The 14,397-nt window shown below is 56.6% G+C and overlaps 7 protein-coding genes across 7 annotated transcripts; 3 read left to right on the plus strand and 4 right to left on the minus strand.

The window, feature by feature from the left end:
• Positions 1–239: 239 nt before the first annotated feature.
• Positions 240–1,539, plus strand: BCV69DRAFT_244107 (ferrochelatase; the record flags this gene model as incomplete). The annotated part of the gene is made up of 3 exons (XM_025490092.1): positions 240–740; positions 818–1,131; positions 1,206–1,539. 3 exons carry the CDS (start codon positions 240–242, stop codon positions 1,537–1,539), a joined length of 1,149 nt encoding a protein of 382 aa, XP_025351150.1.
• An 882-nt stretch (positions 1,540–2,421) lies between these two features.
• Positions 2,422–4,886, plus strand: BCV69DRAFT_243445 (hypothetical protein; the record flags this gene model as incomplete). Its single annotated transcript, XM_025490068.1, has 5 exons — positions 2,422–3,041; positions 3,123–3,414; positions 3,486–3,788; positions 3,872–4,014; positions 4,091–4,886. The coding sequence occupies 5 exons, from the start codon at positions 2,422–2,424 to the stop codon at positions 4,884–4,886; spliced, it is 2,154 nt and encodes a 717-aa protein (XP_025351151.1).
• A 140-nt stretch (positions 4,887–5,026) lies between these two features.
• Positions 5,027–6,694, minus strand: BCV69DRAFT_244508 (gamma-glutamyl phosphate reductase GPR; the record flags this gene model as incomplete). Its single annotated transcript, XM_025490114.1, has 3 exons — positions 5,027–5,716; positions 5,796–6,419; positions 6,491–6,694. The coding sequence occupies 3 exons, from the start codon at positions 6,692–6,694 to the stop codon at positions 5,027–5,029; spliced, it is 1,518 nt and encodes a 505-aa protein (XP_025351152.1).
• Positions 6,695–6,910: 216 nt separating this feature from the next.
• Positions 6,911–8,839, plus strand: BCV69DRAFT_279896 (hypothetical protein). Its single transcript, XM_025491414.1, has 5 exons — positions 6,911–7,746; positions 7,823–7,877; positions 7,953–8,038; positions 8,113–8,177; positions 8,253–8,839. Exons 1-5 carry the CDS (start codon positions 6,979–6,981, stop codon positions 8,623–8,625), a joined length of 1,347 nt encoding a protein of 448 aa, XP_025351153.1. The 5' UTR covers positions 6,911–6,978; the 3' UTR covers positions 8,626–8,839.
• A 225-nt stretch (positions 8,840–9,064) lies between these two features.
• BCV69DRAFT_16401 (hypothetical protein) lies at positions 9,065–10,011 on the minus strand. The gene has a single exon (XM_025489453.1). The coding sequence runs from the start codon at positions 9,655–9,657 to the stop codon at positions 9,178–9,180; it is 480 nt and encodes a 159-aa protein (XP_025351154.1). The 5' UTR covers positions 9,658–10,011; the 3' UTR covers positions 9,065–9,177.
• BCV69DRAFT_16379 (hypothetical protein) lies at positions 9,599–13,439 on the minus strand. Its single transcript, XM_025489451.1, has 2 exons — positions 12,342–13,439; positions 9,599–12,258 (listed from the first exon to the last, which is right to left on the minus strand). Exons 1-2 carry the CDS (start codon positions 13,312–13,314, stop codon positions 9,662–9,664), a joined length of 3,570 nt encoding a protein of 1,189 aa, XP_025351155.1. The 5' UTR covers positions 13,315–13,439; the 3' UTR covers positions 9,599–9,661.
• On the minus strand, positions 13,440–14,368 carry BCV69DRAFT_16284 (hypothetical protein). The gene has a single exon (XM_025489439.1). The coding sequence runs from the start codon at positions 14,135–14,137 to the stop codon at positions 13,565–13,567; it is 573 nt and encodes a 190-aa protein (XP_025351156.1). The 5' UTR covers positions 14,138–14,368; the 3' UTR covers positions 13,440–13,564.
• Between the last annotated feature and the right edge of the window lie 29 nt (positions 14,369–14,397).

Below are 14,397 nucleotides of genomic sequence, written 5' to 3' on the forward strand. Positions count from 1 at the left end.
TGTCCCGAAGCATGGCAGCTTCGTCTTCTGTCAGAAGGCTTGCCCCGCGGTCAGCCTTCGCTGCTACCGCCTCGAAGGCGTCCTCTAGGAGGGTCTCGACCTCCATCACGGCCCCGTCCACCGCCACTACCTCAGCAACGACTAGCAAAGCAGCCAACGCCAGCTCGGCCACTCCCTCGCCATCCCTCACCCGCTCTCTCGCCACTCACACTCCCACTCGTCCACCCACTGCAATCCTGATGATGAACATGGGTGGGCCAACCACCCTCCCCGAAGTTGGAGACTTCCTCTCTCGCCTGTTCCACGACCGAGACCTTATTCAGCTACCCTGGCAGAAGCGTCTCGCTCCTCTCATTGCTGGAAGACGGACACCGAAGATTGTGGAGCAGTACCGCAAGATCGGAGGAGGCAGCCCTATTCTACGGTGGACCAAGCTGCAGGGTGCAGAGATGTGCAAGCTGCTGGACGAGATTCATCCCGAGACGGCGCCTCACAAGACGTACGTAGCCTTCCGCTACGCTAGGCCTCTGACAGAGGAAGCTCTGGATGAGATGGCGGCCGATGGAGTCCAGAGGGCAGTGGCATTTACGCAGTATCCACAGTACAGTTGCAGTACTACTGGCAGCAACCTGAATGAGCTGTACCGGGAGATCATGAGGAGGAAGGAGAGGGGAGCGCCAGAGGGCAACATCGACTGGAGCATCATCGACAGGTGGCCGACTCACGAGGGTCTCATCGAAGTGAGTCACGCAATTCGGTAGAGGGGAGCGACGGCGAGCGCATACTGATCTCGCTATTGCACCTCTTTCTCTCGCAGACTTTCACACAAAGAGTGCGGGATGTACTCAACACGTATCCCGAGGACGTTCGCGCCACTGTCCCTATCATGTTCTCGGCCCATTCGCTGCCCATGCAAATCGTGTCTGGACGAGGCGACCCATACCCAGCTGAAGTGGCTGCCACTGTGGCGGGAGTGATGAGCCGACTGCGCTGGTCGAACCCATACCGACTTACCTGGCAGAGTCAGGTTGGTCCCTCCGCTTGGCTCGGACCTCAGACGAGCGATACGGTCAAGGGATGGGCTAAGCAAGGCTACAAGGACGCCGTTGTGGTGCCGATCGCCTTCACACAGTGAGTGAAAGTCGTACTGACCAGGAGGCGTTGATGGAGAGCTGACTGCTTGCTTCTACTCTTCCGATTACCAGGGACCACATCGAAACTCTTTACGAGCTCGACCAAGAGCTGGTAGAGGAAGCAGAGGAGCACGGCATGACCCTAAAGCGAGCAGAGTCTCTCAACGACCACCCCCTCTTCATCAAGGCGCTAGCAGACATTGCCGCTTCGCATCTGGACACCATGGACGGTACCACTTCCACAGAAACGACCAGGAGCGGCGCAGTGGAGACGTGGAACCAGGGCAGAACGTCGAGGCAGATGCAGATCAGGTGTCCAGGATGCATCAACCCAGTGTGTGGAGAGCAGAAGAAGTTCTTTGCTGATGGCACAGTGGGAGTTGGAGAAGATCAGCTCAGATCGTGATGACAGCTCTACGAAGGGCCAGTCTTTGTTCATATTCGAGGCCAGACCACCTCTCAGTCTCTTCTGACTCAATCTACTCGTCTGTCAGACTGTTTGTGTGGTGTCCATTCATGGTCTGATTTGGTTGACCGAGCTCAGCGAGCCCTTTCCGTTGCTCTCGCTCGGCCCACTTTGATTTTCTGGGTGCGGAAGCCCGAGGCCTTCCAGACCAAACACCTTGACGCTCCGGCTTCACCCCTGCTCCTCAGCTGGCTACACAGCCACCTCAGCTCGCCTCCCTGGCCTTAACCGTATCGTATGACGACTGTAGCCCTGCTTCGATAGTTGTCCACCTGCCTGCAATCTGGCTCTCCCTTCCTCGTTGCGATGAGTGCGCCTGCCCAACCATTGGGTGAGGTGCCCTCTGGAACTGCACAAACGCAAAACCTACCGCCTGGTCGGCCCTACGGCCCTACGACAGATCAACCCGCCTCTGCGCTCCCTCAACATGTCCGCATGTCCTCTGCTACAGCTGGCCGAAGCAACCGCGGTCGAAGCGGTGATCGATCTGGACGAGACTCGCCTGCTCAGTCGAGCGGCGAGGATCTAAATGAGAAGCCGAGGGCGGACACACCTCGGCATACTAGGAATGGCGGCGGACGCGAACAATGGCAGTGGGCTAGTCTGATGAAGCAGGCTGGATACCAAGGCCAGCCTTCTGTAGTGCGAGTGGCGGCTGATGGTCCGATGACGGACGTTTCGAAGCAGTCTCTTGGGGTGAGTCTACGATGTTGTGCAAGCAGGCGATTTCGCATCCCTGAGTTGGTGAACTTGCCGCTGACCAGCTCCTCATTCACCTTCGCATCCCAGCCATTCTCCTGGGTTATGGCTACCTCCAAAGGCATGTCAATCCCGCGCTGGCTAGCCTACGTTCTGCCCGTCACCGCGCTCCTTTGGGTGCCCGGAATTGTCGCCCTTGCAGCATACGATGCCCGACCTGCAAACAACTTTGCACGACCTACGGTCTGGAACACGGGTACATTCTGGTGGTCCTGCTGGCTCAGCTGTATATGGGTAGGAGGCTTTGTCTGTAGAGCCGTCGCTGGCTTCTTCCCACGTCTATTCAAGCGATTCCTTGGGCCTACGAGCATCACGTACCACTATGGCGTACGGCGCATCCCTGACTACCTCATCGCTTGCGAGGGCTACCTTGCCATTGTCTTTCAATCGATCTTCGTCTACGCCCTTTGGCTGACTCTGATCTGGGATCACTATCAGACTCCAACGACTACTGCATCGAACAGCGCTGCCAATCCCCTTGAAGGCAGTCTCAACAACAGCAATTCCACGATTACCTACATCAGCACGAATGATGCGACTGGTACAGACTCTACGACGGAGCTCCTTGTGACTATCTCACGCTTCTTCTTCGGTGTGATGCTTTGCTCAGTCCTCCTTCTCTTGTTCAAGCTCGGCATTCATCTCATCGCGTTCAGCTTCCATCAAGTCACTTATTCGCAAAGGTGAATATCGCAAAAGCCTGTCACTATGTGCATTCCAGGTGCTGACACTTCATGAGCCTTATACATGTCTACCCTCCGCAGAGTGGCTCTGTCGCAATTCCAGATCGCTGTTCTGGCTACCCTGTGGAGACAGACGCGTCAGCTGGGTCGTCGCGGTACCCCCAACCTCTCGCGCGCCAATTCTCAAACGAAGGGCAGCGCGACGCCGAACCTCACTGACTGGACCCCAGGGCAGAAGAAGCGACGCAGGGACACATATACCGTCTTGGGTACGGCTGCGATTGGTCTTGTCGCCGATCAGTACCACGCAGACGAGGACGCTGCGGAGCATATTGTGTTGAATGCCTTCTATTCCGCGGGCGAGACGAGAAAGGTGAGTCAGCTAGCCCCGCTTCTTGCGGCAGCCGCCTAACATCCTCCTATACACTTGCTCTCCCACTGCAGTTCGCCCATCGCTTATTTCAGGCCCTTTCACGGCCGGACCCTACTGATCCTTCTGCACCATGGCTCTTGAGTACTGAGGACTTTGCTGGCTTCTTTCCAGATCCCACTACAGCCTCTGCGGCTTTTGAGACGCTTGACAAGGACAGTAATGGCAGCATCACGCACGAGGAGATGGAGAGCAGCTGTTTGGAGATGAGACATGCCAGGATAACCCTCATTGACTCAATGCATGATGTGGACTCGGCGGTGAACAGTCTGGACAAGGCGTTCATGAGCTTCTACGTCTTGCTGGCAGCGGTATTGGTGAGCACATTAGCCTCAGCAGCAGCAGGTGAGAAAGCAACGCCACTGATACTTACATTTTCTCTTTGTGTCGTCGTATTTAGATTGCCGCTATGCTCAGTACTACCTTTGCCAATCTGGTCACCTCTCTCAGCGCCGTTGTCCTAGGTCTCTCTTGGCTTTTCTCGGCTTCAGCTGCCGAGACATTCGGTGCTATCGTGCTCCTCATCATCAAGCATCCCTACGAGTAAGTTGGTCAAGATGTCTCAGTGGCCCACAGCTCGCTCACCCTACCTGCCCATTACCTTTCTCCCTCCGACTAGTACCGGAGACTCGGTAGATGTCTCTGACGTCTGTGGCGCGAACTTGGTCAGCTATACCGTCGCAGAGATGTACCTCCTCTCCACGACCTTCCGCGACTCGCAAGGCAGATACGTGCAAATCTCAAACGCCCAACTGGCTCAAAAGGCCATCATCAATCACCGACGCTCCGGCTCCTGCAGTGAGCAATTCTCCATCGACCTAGCCTACTCCACCTCGCTCTCCCAACTCGAAGCTCTGCGGGCAAAGATGGTCAGCTGGCTCGAAGGGCAAGGTCGCGATTTTCTCCCAGGTCTGAACATTACCATTACCTCTCTAGGGGATCAGACGAAGATGACCGTTGCGGCTGGGATACGGTACAAGAGCAACTGGCAGGATCCGGACCTCAAAGCCCGTAGACGTAACAGGTGGATATGCGCATTCAAGGCCTTTCTTGCCGAATTGCACATCTTTGGCCCAGCGGGAGACCCGGCGAGCGGGGGCCCCGTGACCAAAGTGGCAATGGTGGAGCCTCCCTCTCCAGCTACGCAGAGCGGACCCGCTAAGGGGGGCGATGTCGACGAAGGTGGTAGAGGAGACGCCACGAGTGACCCGGCCGAGTATATTCTGATGGACGAGAAGAAGCCAGGCCCCGCTGATGTAGCAGGGGTGTATCCCGTCGAGGGGCTCAGCAGCGGTGTGAGCACGCCTAGCCAGTCTTTTGCTTCGAGACCTATGCCGGACGCGATGCCGGGCATGCCATCTGTGCGACAGCGCTCCCAAGGACACGACGCGCCTGATGCGGGCCGGATGGCGTGAAGAGGCGTGCTCGGCGGGTAATTGGTCTGCACGCTGCTTTATATACCATCGTCTCTATATTTGCGTTACCCAGGAGCTCTTCTATACCCCCCTCCTACAAGTGAAACATCGTGCCCCTGTCACAAGCTGTGTCTCTGCTTTCAGAATGTCGGATACCTCTTCGCAATCTCCGTATGCGCCCAGCTCCTCGCCTCCCCTTGACCGCCCGCAAAGCTCCCCGCAGCCTGTACTCCCTTTCCCTCTGCCCTGGCGACATACTTGTACGTCACCAACCCTTCTAGTCCTACTGGTCCCCGCGCATGTGTACGTCCGGTAGAGATTCCAACTTCGGTTCCAAAGCCGTATCTGAACCCATCGGCGAAGCGGGTGGAGCAATTGATGAAGATGTTGGCCGAGGAGAGGGAGCGAGCGAAGAGTGCTGCGATTGGGTGCTCGTGCTCTGAGGCTGATGAACTTGAGCTCGTAGAGTGGGAAGAAGAGAGGGATTTGCAGAAAATGGCATCGGTATGGTGCGAGCCGTGCGTGTTGATATGGTCAATTGCCTCTTCGGGCCCAGAGACGACCTTGACTGCCAGCTCTAGATCGAGGAACTCCGTATCAAAGTCTGCGGGCGTTGCTTCCACCACCCCAGAGGACAGGGGGGAGGCGTCCCCCGAAAGAGAGGCGAGCAAGGCTTCGCGGGAGGAGGCATCGCAGTGTAGTGTGACTTTGGAGCGCAGGAGAGCTTGGCCCAGAGCGGGCCATAGACGGGCGTTCGGATGGGATGGATCCAGGAGGGAACGGTGGAGGAGCAACGTTTCCACTGCGTTGCATGCTGCAGGGTAATCGAGCTAGAGGGGAAAGGAGAGAGGATTGATCGTCAGTTGCTGCTGGCGCTTTCGAAGCCTTTTCTCTGGCCTGAATCCTCACCTTTGCGTCCAGGATGCTTCCAACAGTTCCTTCCAATTCTGCATTCTCGTGAATATACGCCGCACACAACCCATCTGCGTGTCCCATGACGGGCATTCTGGCCTCCCTCTGTATGCTCCTCACCAGCTCATTACTACCTCTTGGCACAACCAAGTCAATGTATCGATCTTGATGAAGCAAGTCAGCCACATCTTGCCTCGTCTCCACCGTCTGGATCAAATCGGCAGGCAACTCCGTCTGACCCAATGCCTGTGCCAGAACTCTGGACATGACAGCTGCAGTGAGCTTCGACTCTTTACCTCCCTTGAGGATAGCAGCATTGCCAGATTTGATGGCCAGGGAAGCGATATTGATGATCACCTCTGGACGAGCTTCAAAGATGCACAGCAGCACGCCGATGGGGCAAGTGACGCGGTACAGATCTAGAGCGCCTGAACCAGACTTTGGGTCTGCATCTGCCAGACGGCGAGCATAGGTACAGGCATCGAGGGGGGTGGGGAGCTGAGCTACCTCTGAGACACCTTGGAGCATCGACTCCCATTTGCCGGGCTTGCTGAAGAGATCCAGACGAGAAACGAGCGAGGAGGTGAGGGTACCTGCTGAGACTTGTACCCGTGCTGCCTGCTCATACGAAACCGGGGCGAAGTGATGAGCTTACCTCTTCCAACACACTTCTGCTACCTTCTTTCACTCACTTCCATGTCCCTTGCATTTGCTTCCCTGATCTCCTCCTTTGCCTGTTCCAGTGCGACTCGGATCTGAGCGAGTGCCCTTGCCCTTGCTGCATCTGCCTCTGTCCCACCAGGCAGCCTCTTCTGCGCCTCTTCGAATGCGATCTTGGCTCTCCTTGCGATTGCCTCTGCTCCTGAGGAAGAGGATGATGAGGATGATGAGGCCATGTTGTGATGCTGATATGCTTGATATGGGGGGAAAGAGAAGAGTGAGCAGAGGCCCTTCTCTCTAGTCTACAGTGTCTTGCGAGTCAAGTGCTTCTGGCCGTGGCTGCTTCTTCCTCTTTCCGCTTCGTCTGCGCTGCAGCCATTTGGCGGGGCGCCGTGCGGGGAGGCGGCGCTTCTTGGCCTTGGCTGGACGAATGGCAGCAGTGATAGACGACAGCATACCTGGTCCCCTCTACTCCCACCGCTACGGTACGCAGGTCTACCACATCGTCTGATTCCGCAGCATGGAACAGACTGAAGCAGCTCCGCCTCTCCTCAGCGGCTCTGATGACCACACAAGGTCTCCTCCAACATCGCCCGAACACTCTCCCGCGCCAGGAGCACTGCCTTCCATCCTCAAGTCCTCATCCCTCCACCCAGCCTCCAGACCAGGAACACCAGACGGCCTCGCAACCTCACACAGCACACCACACCTCAGCGGTCTAGTCAACAGCAGCGCCAATAGTACACGCCCCGCCTCGGCCTCCTCGAGTGCTATCCACTTTAGCTCCGGTAGTCATCCAGAGCATGTAGCACCCTCGGATCTGCACCCGGCTTCTAGGCCAGCTCACCTGCGCAGGGCAAGCTCAGATTCGGTCCCCTCGACTAGCCAGACGCCAGATGATGGCTCTACTGCACCTTCTGCAGGAAAGAGGGGGAGCGTATCCTCAATCGAGGAGGAGACTTACTCTCACACTGGCCCATCGAGCATCCTCAAGCGTCCCTCGCGCCCCAATTACGGCGGTAGATTAGGGGCAGGACCAGCGCTACCCTCGAACAGTCGCACCGCTTCTTCAGGTGGGTTAAGCGCAGATATCAAGCCTGGCTACGAGCGAAGGGTGGGGTTCGATTCCATGGTAGATGCAGACGAGACGGCTTCGGGGACATTCGGATTCACGTTGCAGGTGAAGAGTCATGGTTATACTAGGACGAGGAATACTAGGACATTCATGTGTGCCGTGGATGAGGAAGCGTATTCGGAGAGGGCAATGGAGTGGCTCATGGAGAGTCTGGTGAGTCAGGAAAGAGCCAGTTTGGCTGGCAGGTGAAGAGGTAAAAGCTGACTCACTCTATCACTATCCTGATCAGATCGAGGACAACGACGAGATCGTGACAGTGACCGTCCTCGAGGGAGATCCAGATGGTGAGTCAGAGCTCCCCATGAGGATCTTTCGGCTCCTGTATGACTCTGATCTCAGCTCTGCCCTCCTTTGCACAGAGATCGACCAGGAACAAGCTCGAGAAGATGCCAAGGAGCTAATGGCCAAGCTGCTAATGCTCAATGAAGAGGTCGCAGATCGGAAGGTGAGCCTCAGATGAAACCTCTGCATCATCTTCGCATACGATCTTGACCTTGCCTTACCTCGCCTCTCGACCAGATATCAATCGTTGTTGAATTCCTGGCTGGGACGGTAACAAGCACGATCATCCGTCTGATCCACATGTAAGTCCTCCGAGCGGCTCTCTTACTATCTAACAAGTGCTCACCTACCCCTTCTATTCCCATCGACGCAAAAAGGTACCGCCCCGACTCCCTCACCATCGGCACACGAGGTCGTTCCGTCTCCACCTTCCAAAAGATCCTCGGCGGGCCCATGATTGGCGGTTCCTCCCGCGACATCCTCTCTCGCTCCCCAGTCCCCGTAGTGGTGGTCCAACCCTCAAATGCAAGCAAGAAGCACCTCAAGCAGCGGCAGAATGACCCCAAGCGAAGGAGCTACCATCGACTGGTGGGTGGGAGCGGGACGGATTCCCCTGCTCCTGGGTCGGGAGGGGTGGGAAGTGGAGGAGGGGGTGGGTCGATTCATAAAGAGGATGGAGATGAGGGCAGCGCAGATCTTGCTGGTGGGGAAGAGGGGGCGGTGGGAGCCAGGAGTAGTGGTAGGGAATGAGCAGCTCTCCAGGAAAGGCAAGGTGCCAAGGGCAAGGGAGCGCTCCCTGCTTCATGCTTCAAGCTTCGACTTTGAATTCCTGTTAGGTACGGGACTCGGTATATACACTGTCACTCGAATAGAATCAGAATTTATATGGGCTAAGAGTTTACTGTCTCTTTTTCTCTCATCGTCGTTGGTCTCATCCATACGTATGCTCACCTCTTGATTCGACACGACAAATCAACCACCCATATCATCTATTTAGGAAATCTCTCATGAAGGAGCAGATTCGGATTCGGATTCGTGCGCTAGGCTGAGGGCGTGTGGAGGACGTGTGTGTATGCAAAGGTAACCGACAGGACAGGACAGGGCAGGGCAGGGCAGGATAGGGCAGGTCACGATAGGGCAAGACAGACAGACAGACAGACCAGACAGACAGACAGACCAGACCAGAAGCGTGACGAGTGACGAGTGACAAGTGACGAGTGACGAGTGACAAGTGACGAGTGACAAGTGACAAGCGTGCAAAGCAAAGAAATTTCCATTCATCCATTCATAAGTTCTTCGTTTTCATTTCGATTTCGTAAAAGTGTGTGTGAGAGAGAGAAAGAAGAAAAGGGGGGCATGGGAAATGGGAAAGAAAAAGACAGGAAGGGAAAGCGACATCGAACTGACCAGACAGAAGAGGAGTGGAATGGAAGTGGAATGGAACAGTAAGGAGCGACTTGAGGTGAGGTTGGGAGAGGGAGGAGGTTGTGCGACAGAACGGACAAGGAGAGCGAGAAGTGATTCCAGAGCGAGAGCGAGAGCGAGAGTGGAGATGGATCTCGGATCCAGCTCAGAGGGGGGAAAAAAAAAAGGGTGCAGGTATAGAGCTACAAGAGAAGGGAAAGGTAGAGAACAGGAGCAGACCAATGCGATGCGATAGAATAGGAAGCGGAGCGATGCAAGAGTGACGAAGAGGGGGCAGAGATCCGACTTGAAGGAGCAGCGTGACGGCTGGCTGTGCGTTGCATTGAGACGTGGTTGAATGGGATGCAGGGTGGTCATCGCCTTACTGACTCTCCCCCACGCTAGGGATTTGGATGCCAATCTTCTTGAGAAGGTCGTCAATGAAGTCTTTGGTGTCGTGATCTTCCTGATGTTGATGATGAAGATGTTGTTGTTGTTGAGCTTGAGCTACGGGTCCTAGAGGTTGTTGAGAATGATTGAATTGGGTTCCCGAATGGTATTGAGGATGAGAGTGGTCGTGAGAAGGTAGGAAATCGTTCTCCATGCTCATGTCCAGCATGCTACCACTGCCGTTGCTGGAGTGACTGCTGTCAAAGTCGCCATCGAAACTGAGACCAAGGCTGCCAGAGCCAGCAGAAGCCGACGCACCTGTCTCGTGGGAAGTGTTGAAAGTAGCGCTGCTGGACGTGGGCATGCTGTCAAAGTACGTGGGTTGTTGCTGCTGACCCAATGGCTGATGTGGCTGTGGCTGAGGGGTCGACTGCTGCGAGTAGGCCAGTGCAAACTTCTTCATGACCGCAGCGATAGTCTCGTCCGTCTGATTGTCCTGTGGCCTAACGTTGGGGAGCGTGCCGAAGGTGCTGGTGGGCAACGGAGACGCATCAAAGCCATTGTTGTTGATGCGCTGCTCGCTTCCTGCAGAAGCAGCCCAGGCTCGGTTCAGACGTTCGCGGTGAGCCTTTGCGTCTTCCTCCGAAGGCAAGGGAGGTGGCATGCTGGGCGTTCCAATGAGAGCGGCGGCGGGGGTCATGGGGCTGTTGGGCCCGTACATCGCGTTCCTCTGCATCATACCCCAGGCTAGGGTATGAGGGCTAGCTTGCCCGTGCGGGCTAGATGACCGGTTCATCGCATGGGACGATTGAGCGGAGGGAATGTTGAGCATCAGACTGGGCTTGTTGTTCGAGAGTCCTCGCTTGCGAAGCAGCGTTGGTCCAATGGGACTGCCCTCCTGCTCAGGCTGGTGCTGATGCTGGAGTCGCGAAGGAGGAGCTTGTCGGGGCTGATGAGGAGCTTGAAAGTTGAGATGGACTTGCTGAGAATGCTGAGGGTGCTGGCCAAAGGGGAGAGGCGAGGGCATCGGCGAACGAAGCTGTTGGTGCTGAGCATTGCCCATCGAGTAGCCCGCAAACTGCTGGTGAGGTGGCAGGGCCAGCGATTGACCGGCGCCGCCCATCATGGGCGAGACCCTCTGGGAAGGCTCGGAAATCAGAGACACAGTGGGTGTGCCCGGTCGACCGCCAAGTGCCTCAACACACTCGAGCTCCCACGCAACAACAAGGACCACGTCCCCGATGGAGCTGCCTGGGCTCACATTCACTAAGGAACCCTGAGAGCCTTCGGTCTCCCTTGCAGTACCATTGTTGGCATCAACGAGCTCCTGGATAATGGTAATGCCGGAGACGGCCATACCAAGGGCTGCACGCTCCGAGGGCTCTTTGCAGAAAGACTGCTGAGACCCGCGACCTCGGTTGATGTGCACAGGATGGTTGCGGCTCAGGAAGTCAGCCCAGAAGTCAGTCGCAAAGGGCGCCTGGTGGCAGAAGCGGTGCTCAGCGGACCCAGCTGCAGGCGAGGCACCCTGTGAGCTCGCTGGAGCATCAGCGGCTGAGAAGGAGATCTCAGGAACATCGTCTTGGCTAATGGGCGAGGTAGTGATCTCGCTCTCCGTATGCGGCGCATTGGGCAACAGAGATGCACTGCCCTCTTGTCGGCTGTCGGAACCGGCATTGCTCTTCCTGTGCCTGTTGCGAGTCAATTTGCGTGGCGCTTCAAGGGGCTCAACGAGGGACAGGACTCGCTTTCCATGCGAGTAGACGGTCGTGACAGAGGTGAGCTTGGCATCCGAGCAGCTAGTCAGGGACAGCTGCGTCGAGAAGCGATCAAAGTTTGGCAAGAGGGCGTCCTGTCGAGCGATGGACATAGGTACCGCGATGTGCAGGAACTGACATGGCAATTGCTGGTACATTTCGGGGAGCCTTGGGAAGCGGTAGGCCGCAAGCTTGGGAAGGTCCAGTGGCAGCTTTGGCAGCTGTGCATGGCCGTCCATTGAGTCGTACTTGAGCGAGGTGTAGAGATGAATCTCATCAGCATCGGAGCAATGCGCCCACATTGAGAACGTAGCGGGCAGCACTGGGCAAGGTGCGACTGAGGTGCTGTTGGAACGAGAAGGGAGGCCAGGGCTGGGTAGTGCGAGGTTGTTGAATGCAGATGTGATTCCGGCGGAGAGGGGTGCTTCATAGCTGGGGGAGTGGCCGCCAATGGGTGACGGCATGTTGCTGTAGCCTGGGTATGGAGAGTGAGGCGTCAAGTGGCCGTTGCCAGAAATGGGACTGTCGCTGAGCATTGGCATGGGTCCACCGAGACCGCCGTACCCATAGCCAGCCAATGTCTGGGCATACATCATTCCGCCGGCGGGGATGTAGAAGTCCTCCTCCGTGACGGGCTCGGCGATGAGATGCTGGAATTCGGGATCGTCCTTTTTGATGTTCTTGAGCACTTGAATGTGACTAGACACTTGCTTACGACTGCGCAGCTTGCCCGTTTTCCGCTCGATGTAGTCGGCAATGAGCTCGTTGCGGCCGCATGGCTTGCCGTTGACGATAACCTTTCGACGGCCCAGCTTAGGAATGAGACGGAGAGCTGAGCATCAAGATCACAGAAAGTCAGTAGGGTCAGCTTGCCATTGCTCACGGTGCATGGTCCGCGACGCGTCGACTACTCACCTTCCCAGAAAGCGACCTCGACATCATCTGGCCATACCTCTCCACCCTTGCCAAAGCTAGCCTTATCACCCTTCTCGGGTGTCTCGACTTTGCCCTGGTGGCCATGTTGCAGACGCGCAGCGTCCTGTGCAACCTGCATCGCGTTCAGAGGGGCAACGGGAGGTGCGGACTTTGGCGGCTCTGGGTACTGCCCTAGCCGCTTACGAGCCCCCAGAAGACCTCCTGGGATTGCACGATGCACACCTGGGGAGCCGTCCTGGATGCCAATGGACATTCGGCGCACTGACCGTTCGCTGGCCGTGGAGGAAGCGCTGTCTAGTAGGGAAGGTGTCGTCATGTAAGAGGAGGAAGAGGCTGTCGACTTGGCAGAGAAGGGCGTCTGCGTCGCGGCACTAGAGTGAGGGGTGTGCATCATAGAGGCGAGCGAGTCTCCGTGAAATGTAGGCAGGAAAGATTGCACTTGTCCGGTAGGCCGCGGAGGAGGTGTCTCAAGCACCAGGGAAGCCATATCTGGGTTCGGACTGTTGCCGACACTCCTCGACATCCTTGCATGCCCGTCATCCCCAGCAATGGCGTCTGAAGGAGCAAGTCTATGCCTTTTGGCCTGCTGATTGCCAGGAGTCTCCAGGGTCGCGGCTCCCTGAGAGAGACTAACGGTCATCCGCGGCGGAGAAAGCAGAAATTCGGACTGGTCCTGGTGTGTGAAAGTAGCCATGAAATCGAAGTCGTCATTGGACGTGGCTTTGTCTGCGCCCTGCGACAGGAAGTTGAGGTCGAACTCGACTTTGTGATCGGAACCGTCAAGATGTATGCTATGTCTCCGCGACGAAGAGGACTCGGTACGCGAGTGTCCGCGCGAGACGCCCGATGGGCGTTGTTGCTGCTTGCAATGAGACGCTGCAGCTCCAGGGAAGGGATTGGTGAAGTCAAACCCTCCGAAGGGCTCTGTCAGCTGCTCAGACTTGATGCTCATGCTGACTATGTTGACGAAAGGAGGGCGCGTGTCGCGATGCGGGGGTGGTGGGTGGTATGATCGAGGCTGCCTGTCAGCGAGAGTCTCGACAGGCAGGAGTGCTAGAGGGAGTTTAAGCTGGGCTCGGCTGTGCTATGAGACAGACGCGGCTGGTAAAGGGCGTGAGGAGCCGACGCGAAGAGGTCTACTCGATGCTTCTTGGATTGACGTGAGGGCCAAGGAAAGGACAGTGAGGAGTGACTATGGGAGCCTAGTCACGATGGCTTGAGACGCGTTGGACGTAAGACAAGTCTCTCTTCAAGCGCGAGGATGCTGACGAGGGGAAACAGGAGCTGAAGGAGGAGGAGTAAGAGTAGAATGATGCTAGTGTAGACGAGGGAGGAAGATGAAGACGAGGATCTGATGTTATTGTAGCAAAGGTGAGGCACTGCAGAGCGGAGAAGGGGGCGAGCGAGGGGCAGTCGGGTCGAGGGCGTGTGTGTGTGTGTGTGTGGGTCAGCCCGTGATGATCTTGATCTCCGAGGTGGGAAGAAGGCGGAGGTGGCCCTGGGCGGAGATTGGCCTCGGAACCAACAAGGGCAATTGTCGCTCTCCCTCTTTCATGCAGCATCCCCTGGGCCACGCCGCTCCCTTTCTGGCCCTGTGCCCCGCCCCCCCTTTTAGGCCAGGCTTCGCTTGCCTCGTCCCTCAGCTGCATCATGGAGCAAAGTCGTGCGGCTCTGACAATGCAACCGAGGTCAGAACCTTGTATCGTGAGAGGACGCGACGACAGACAGAACCTTGCGCACACATCGCAAGCCCGTGAGACGCTGATTACTTCCATTCCAATCTGTATCCTTGCAAGACTTGACTTGTGTCTTTGTCAAATGTCCGCCAGACTGTGTTTCGCACCGGTGTTTGTCTGATCTGAATGGGTCTCCTTCAAAACACGATGGCGTCGTTGATGATCATCCTGCAGAGGTTGTTGCCCCCTTCGTCCCTTGCACCTCTTGCCATAAGGTATTCTTCGATCAATCTGAGCCGATCGGTCCGCTCAATGTCAGCAGGAGAGGAGGACTCGCAGCCTTGCCCTATTGGGGAAAG

Source organism: Pseudomicrostroma glucosiphilum (assembly GCF_003144135.1).
Source record: "Pseudomicrostroma glucosiphilum strain MCA 4718 unplaced genomic scaffold BCV69scaffold_1, whole genome shotgun sequence".
NCBI classification, from domain to species: domain Eukaryota; kingdom Fungi; phylum Basidiomycota; class Exobasidiomycetes; order Microstromatales; family Microstromataceae; genus Microstroma; species Microstroma glucosiphilum.

Excerpts from the sequence above, each read along its gene's own strand:
- BCV69DRAFT_279896 (XM_025491414.1), top strand. The coding sequence starts at position 6,979 with ATGGAACAGACTGAAGCAGCTCCGCCTCTCCTCAGCGGCTCTGATGAC. Across the intron at positions 7,878-7,952 it reads CCTCGAGGGAGATCCAGATG|AGATCGACCAGGAACAAGCT; the intron begins GTGAGTCAGAGC and ends TCCTTTGCACAG. Across the intron at positions 8,178-8,252 it reads ATCATCCGTCTGATCCACAT|GTACCGCCCCGACTCCCTCA; the intron begins GTAAGTCCTCCG and ends CGACGCAAAAAG.
- BCV69DRAFT_16401 (XM_025489453.1), bottom strand. The coding sequence starts at position 9,657 with ATGACCACCCTGCATCCCATTCAACCACGTCTCAATGCAACGCACAGC.
- BCV69DRAFT_16379 (XM_025489451.1), bottom strand. The coding sequence starts at position 13,314 with ATGAGCATCAAGTCTGAGCAGCTGACAGAGCCCTTCGGAGGGTTTGAC. Across the intron at positions 12,259-12,341 it reads CGAGGTCGCTTTCTGGGAAG|CTCTCCGTCTCATTCCTAAG; the intron begins GTGAGTAGTCGA and ends CTTGATGCTCAG.
- BCV69DRAFT_16284 (XM_025489439.1), bottom strand. The coding sequence starts at position 14,137 with ATGGAAGTAATCAGCGTCTCACGGGCTTGCGATGTGTGCGCAAGGTTC.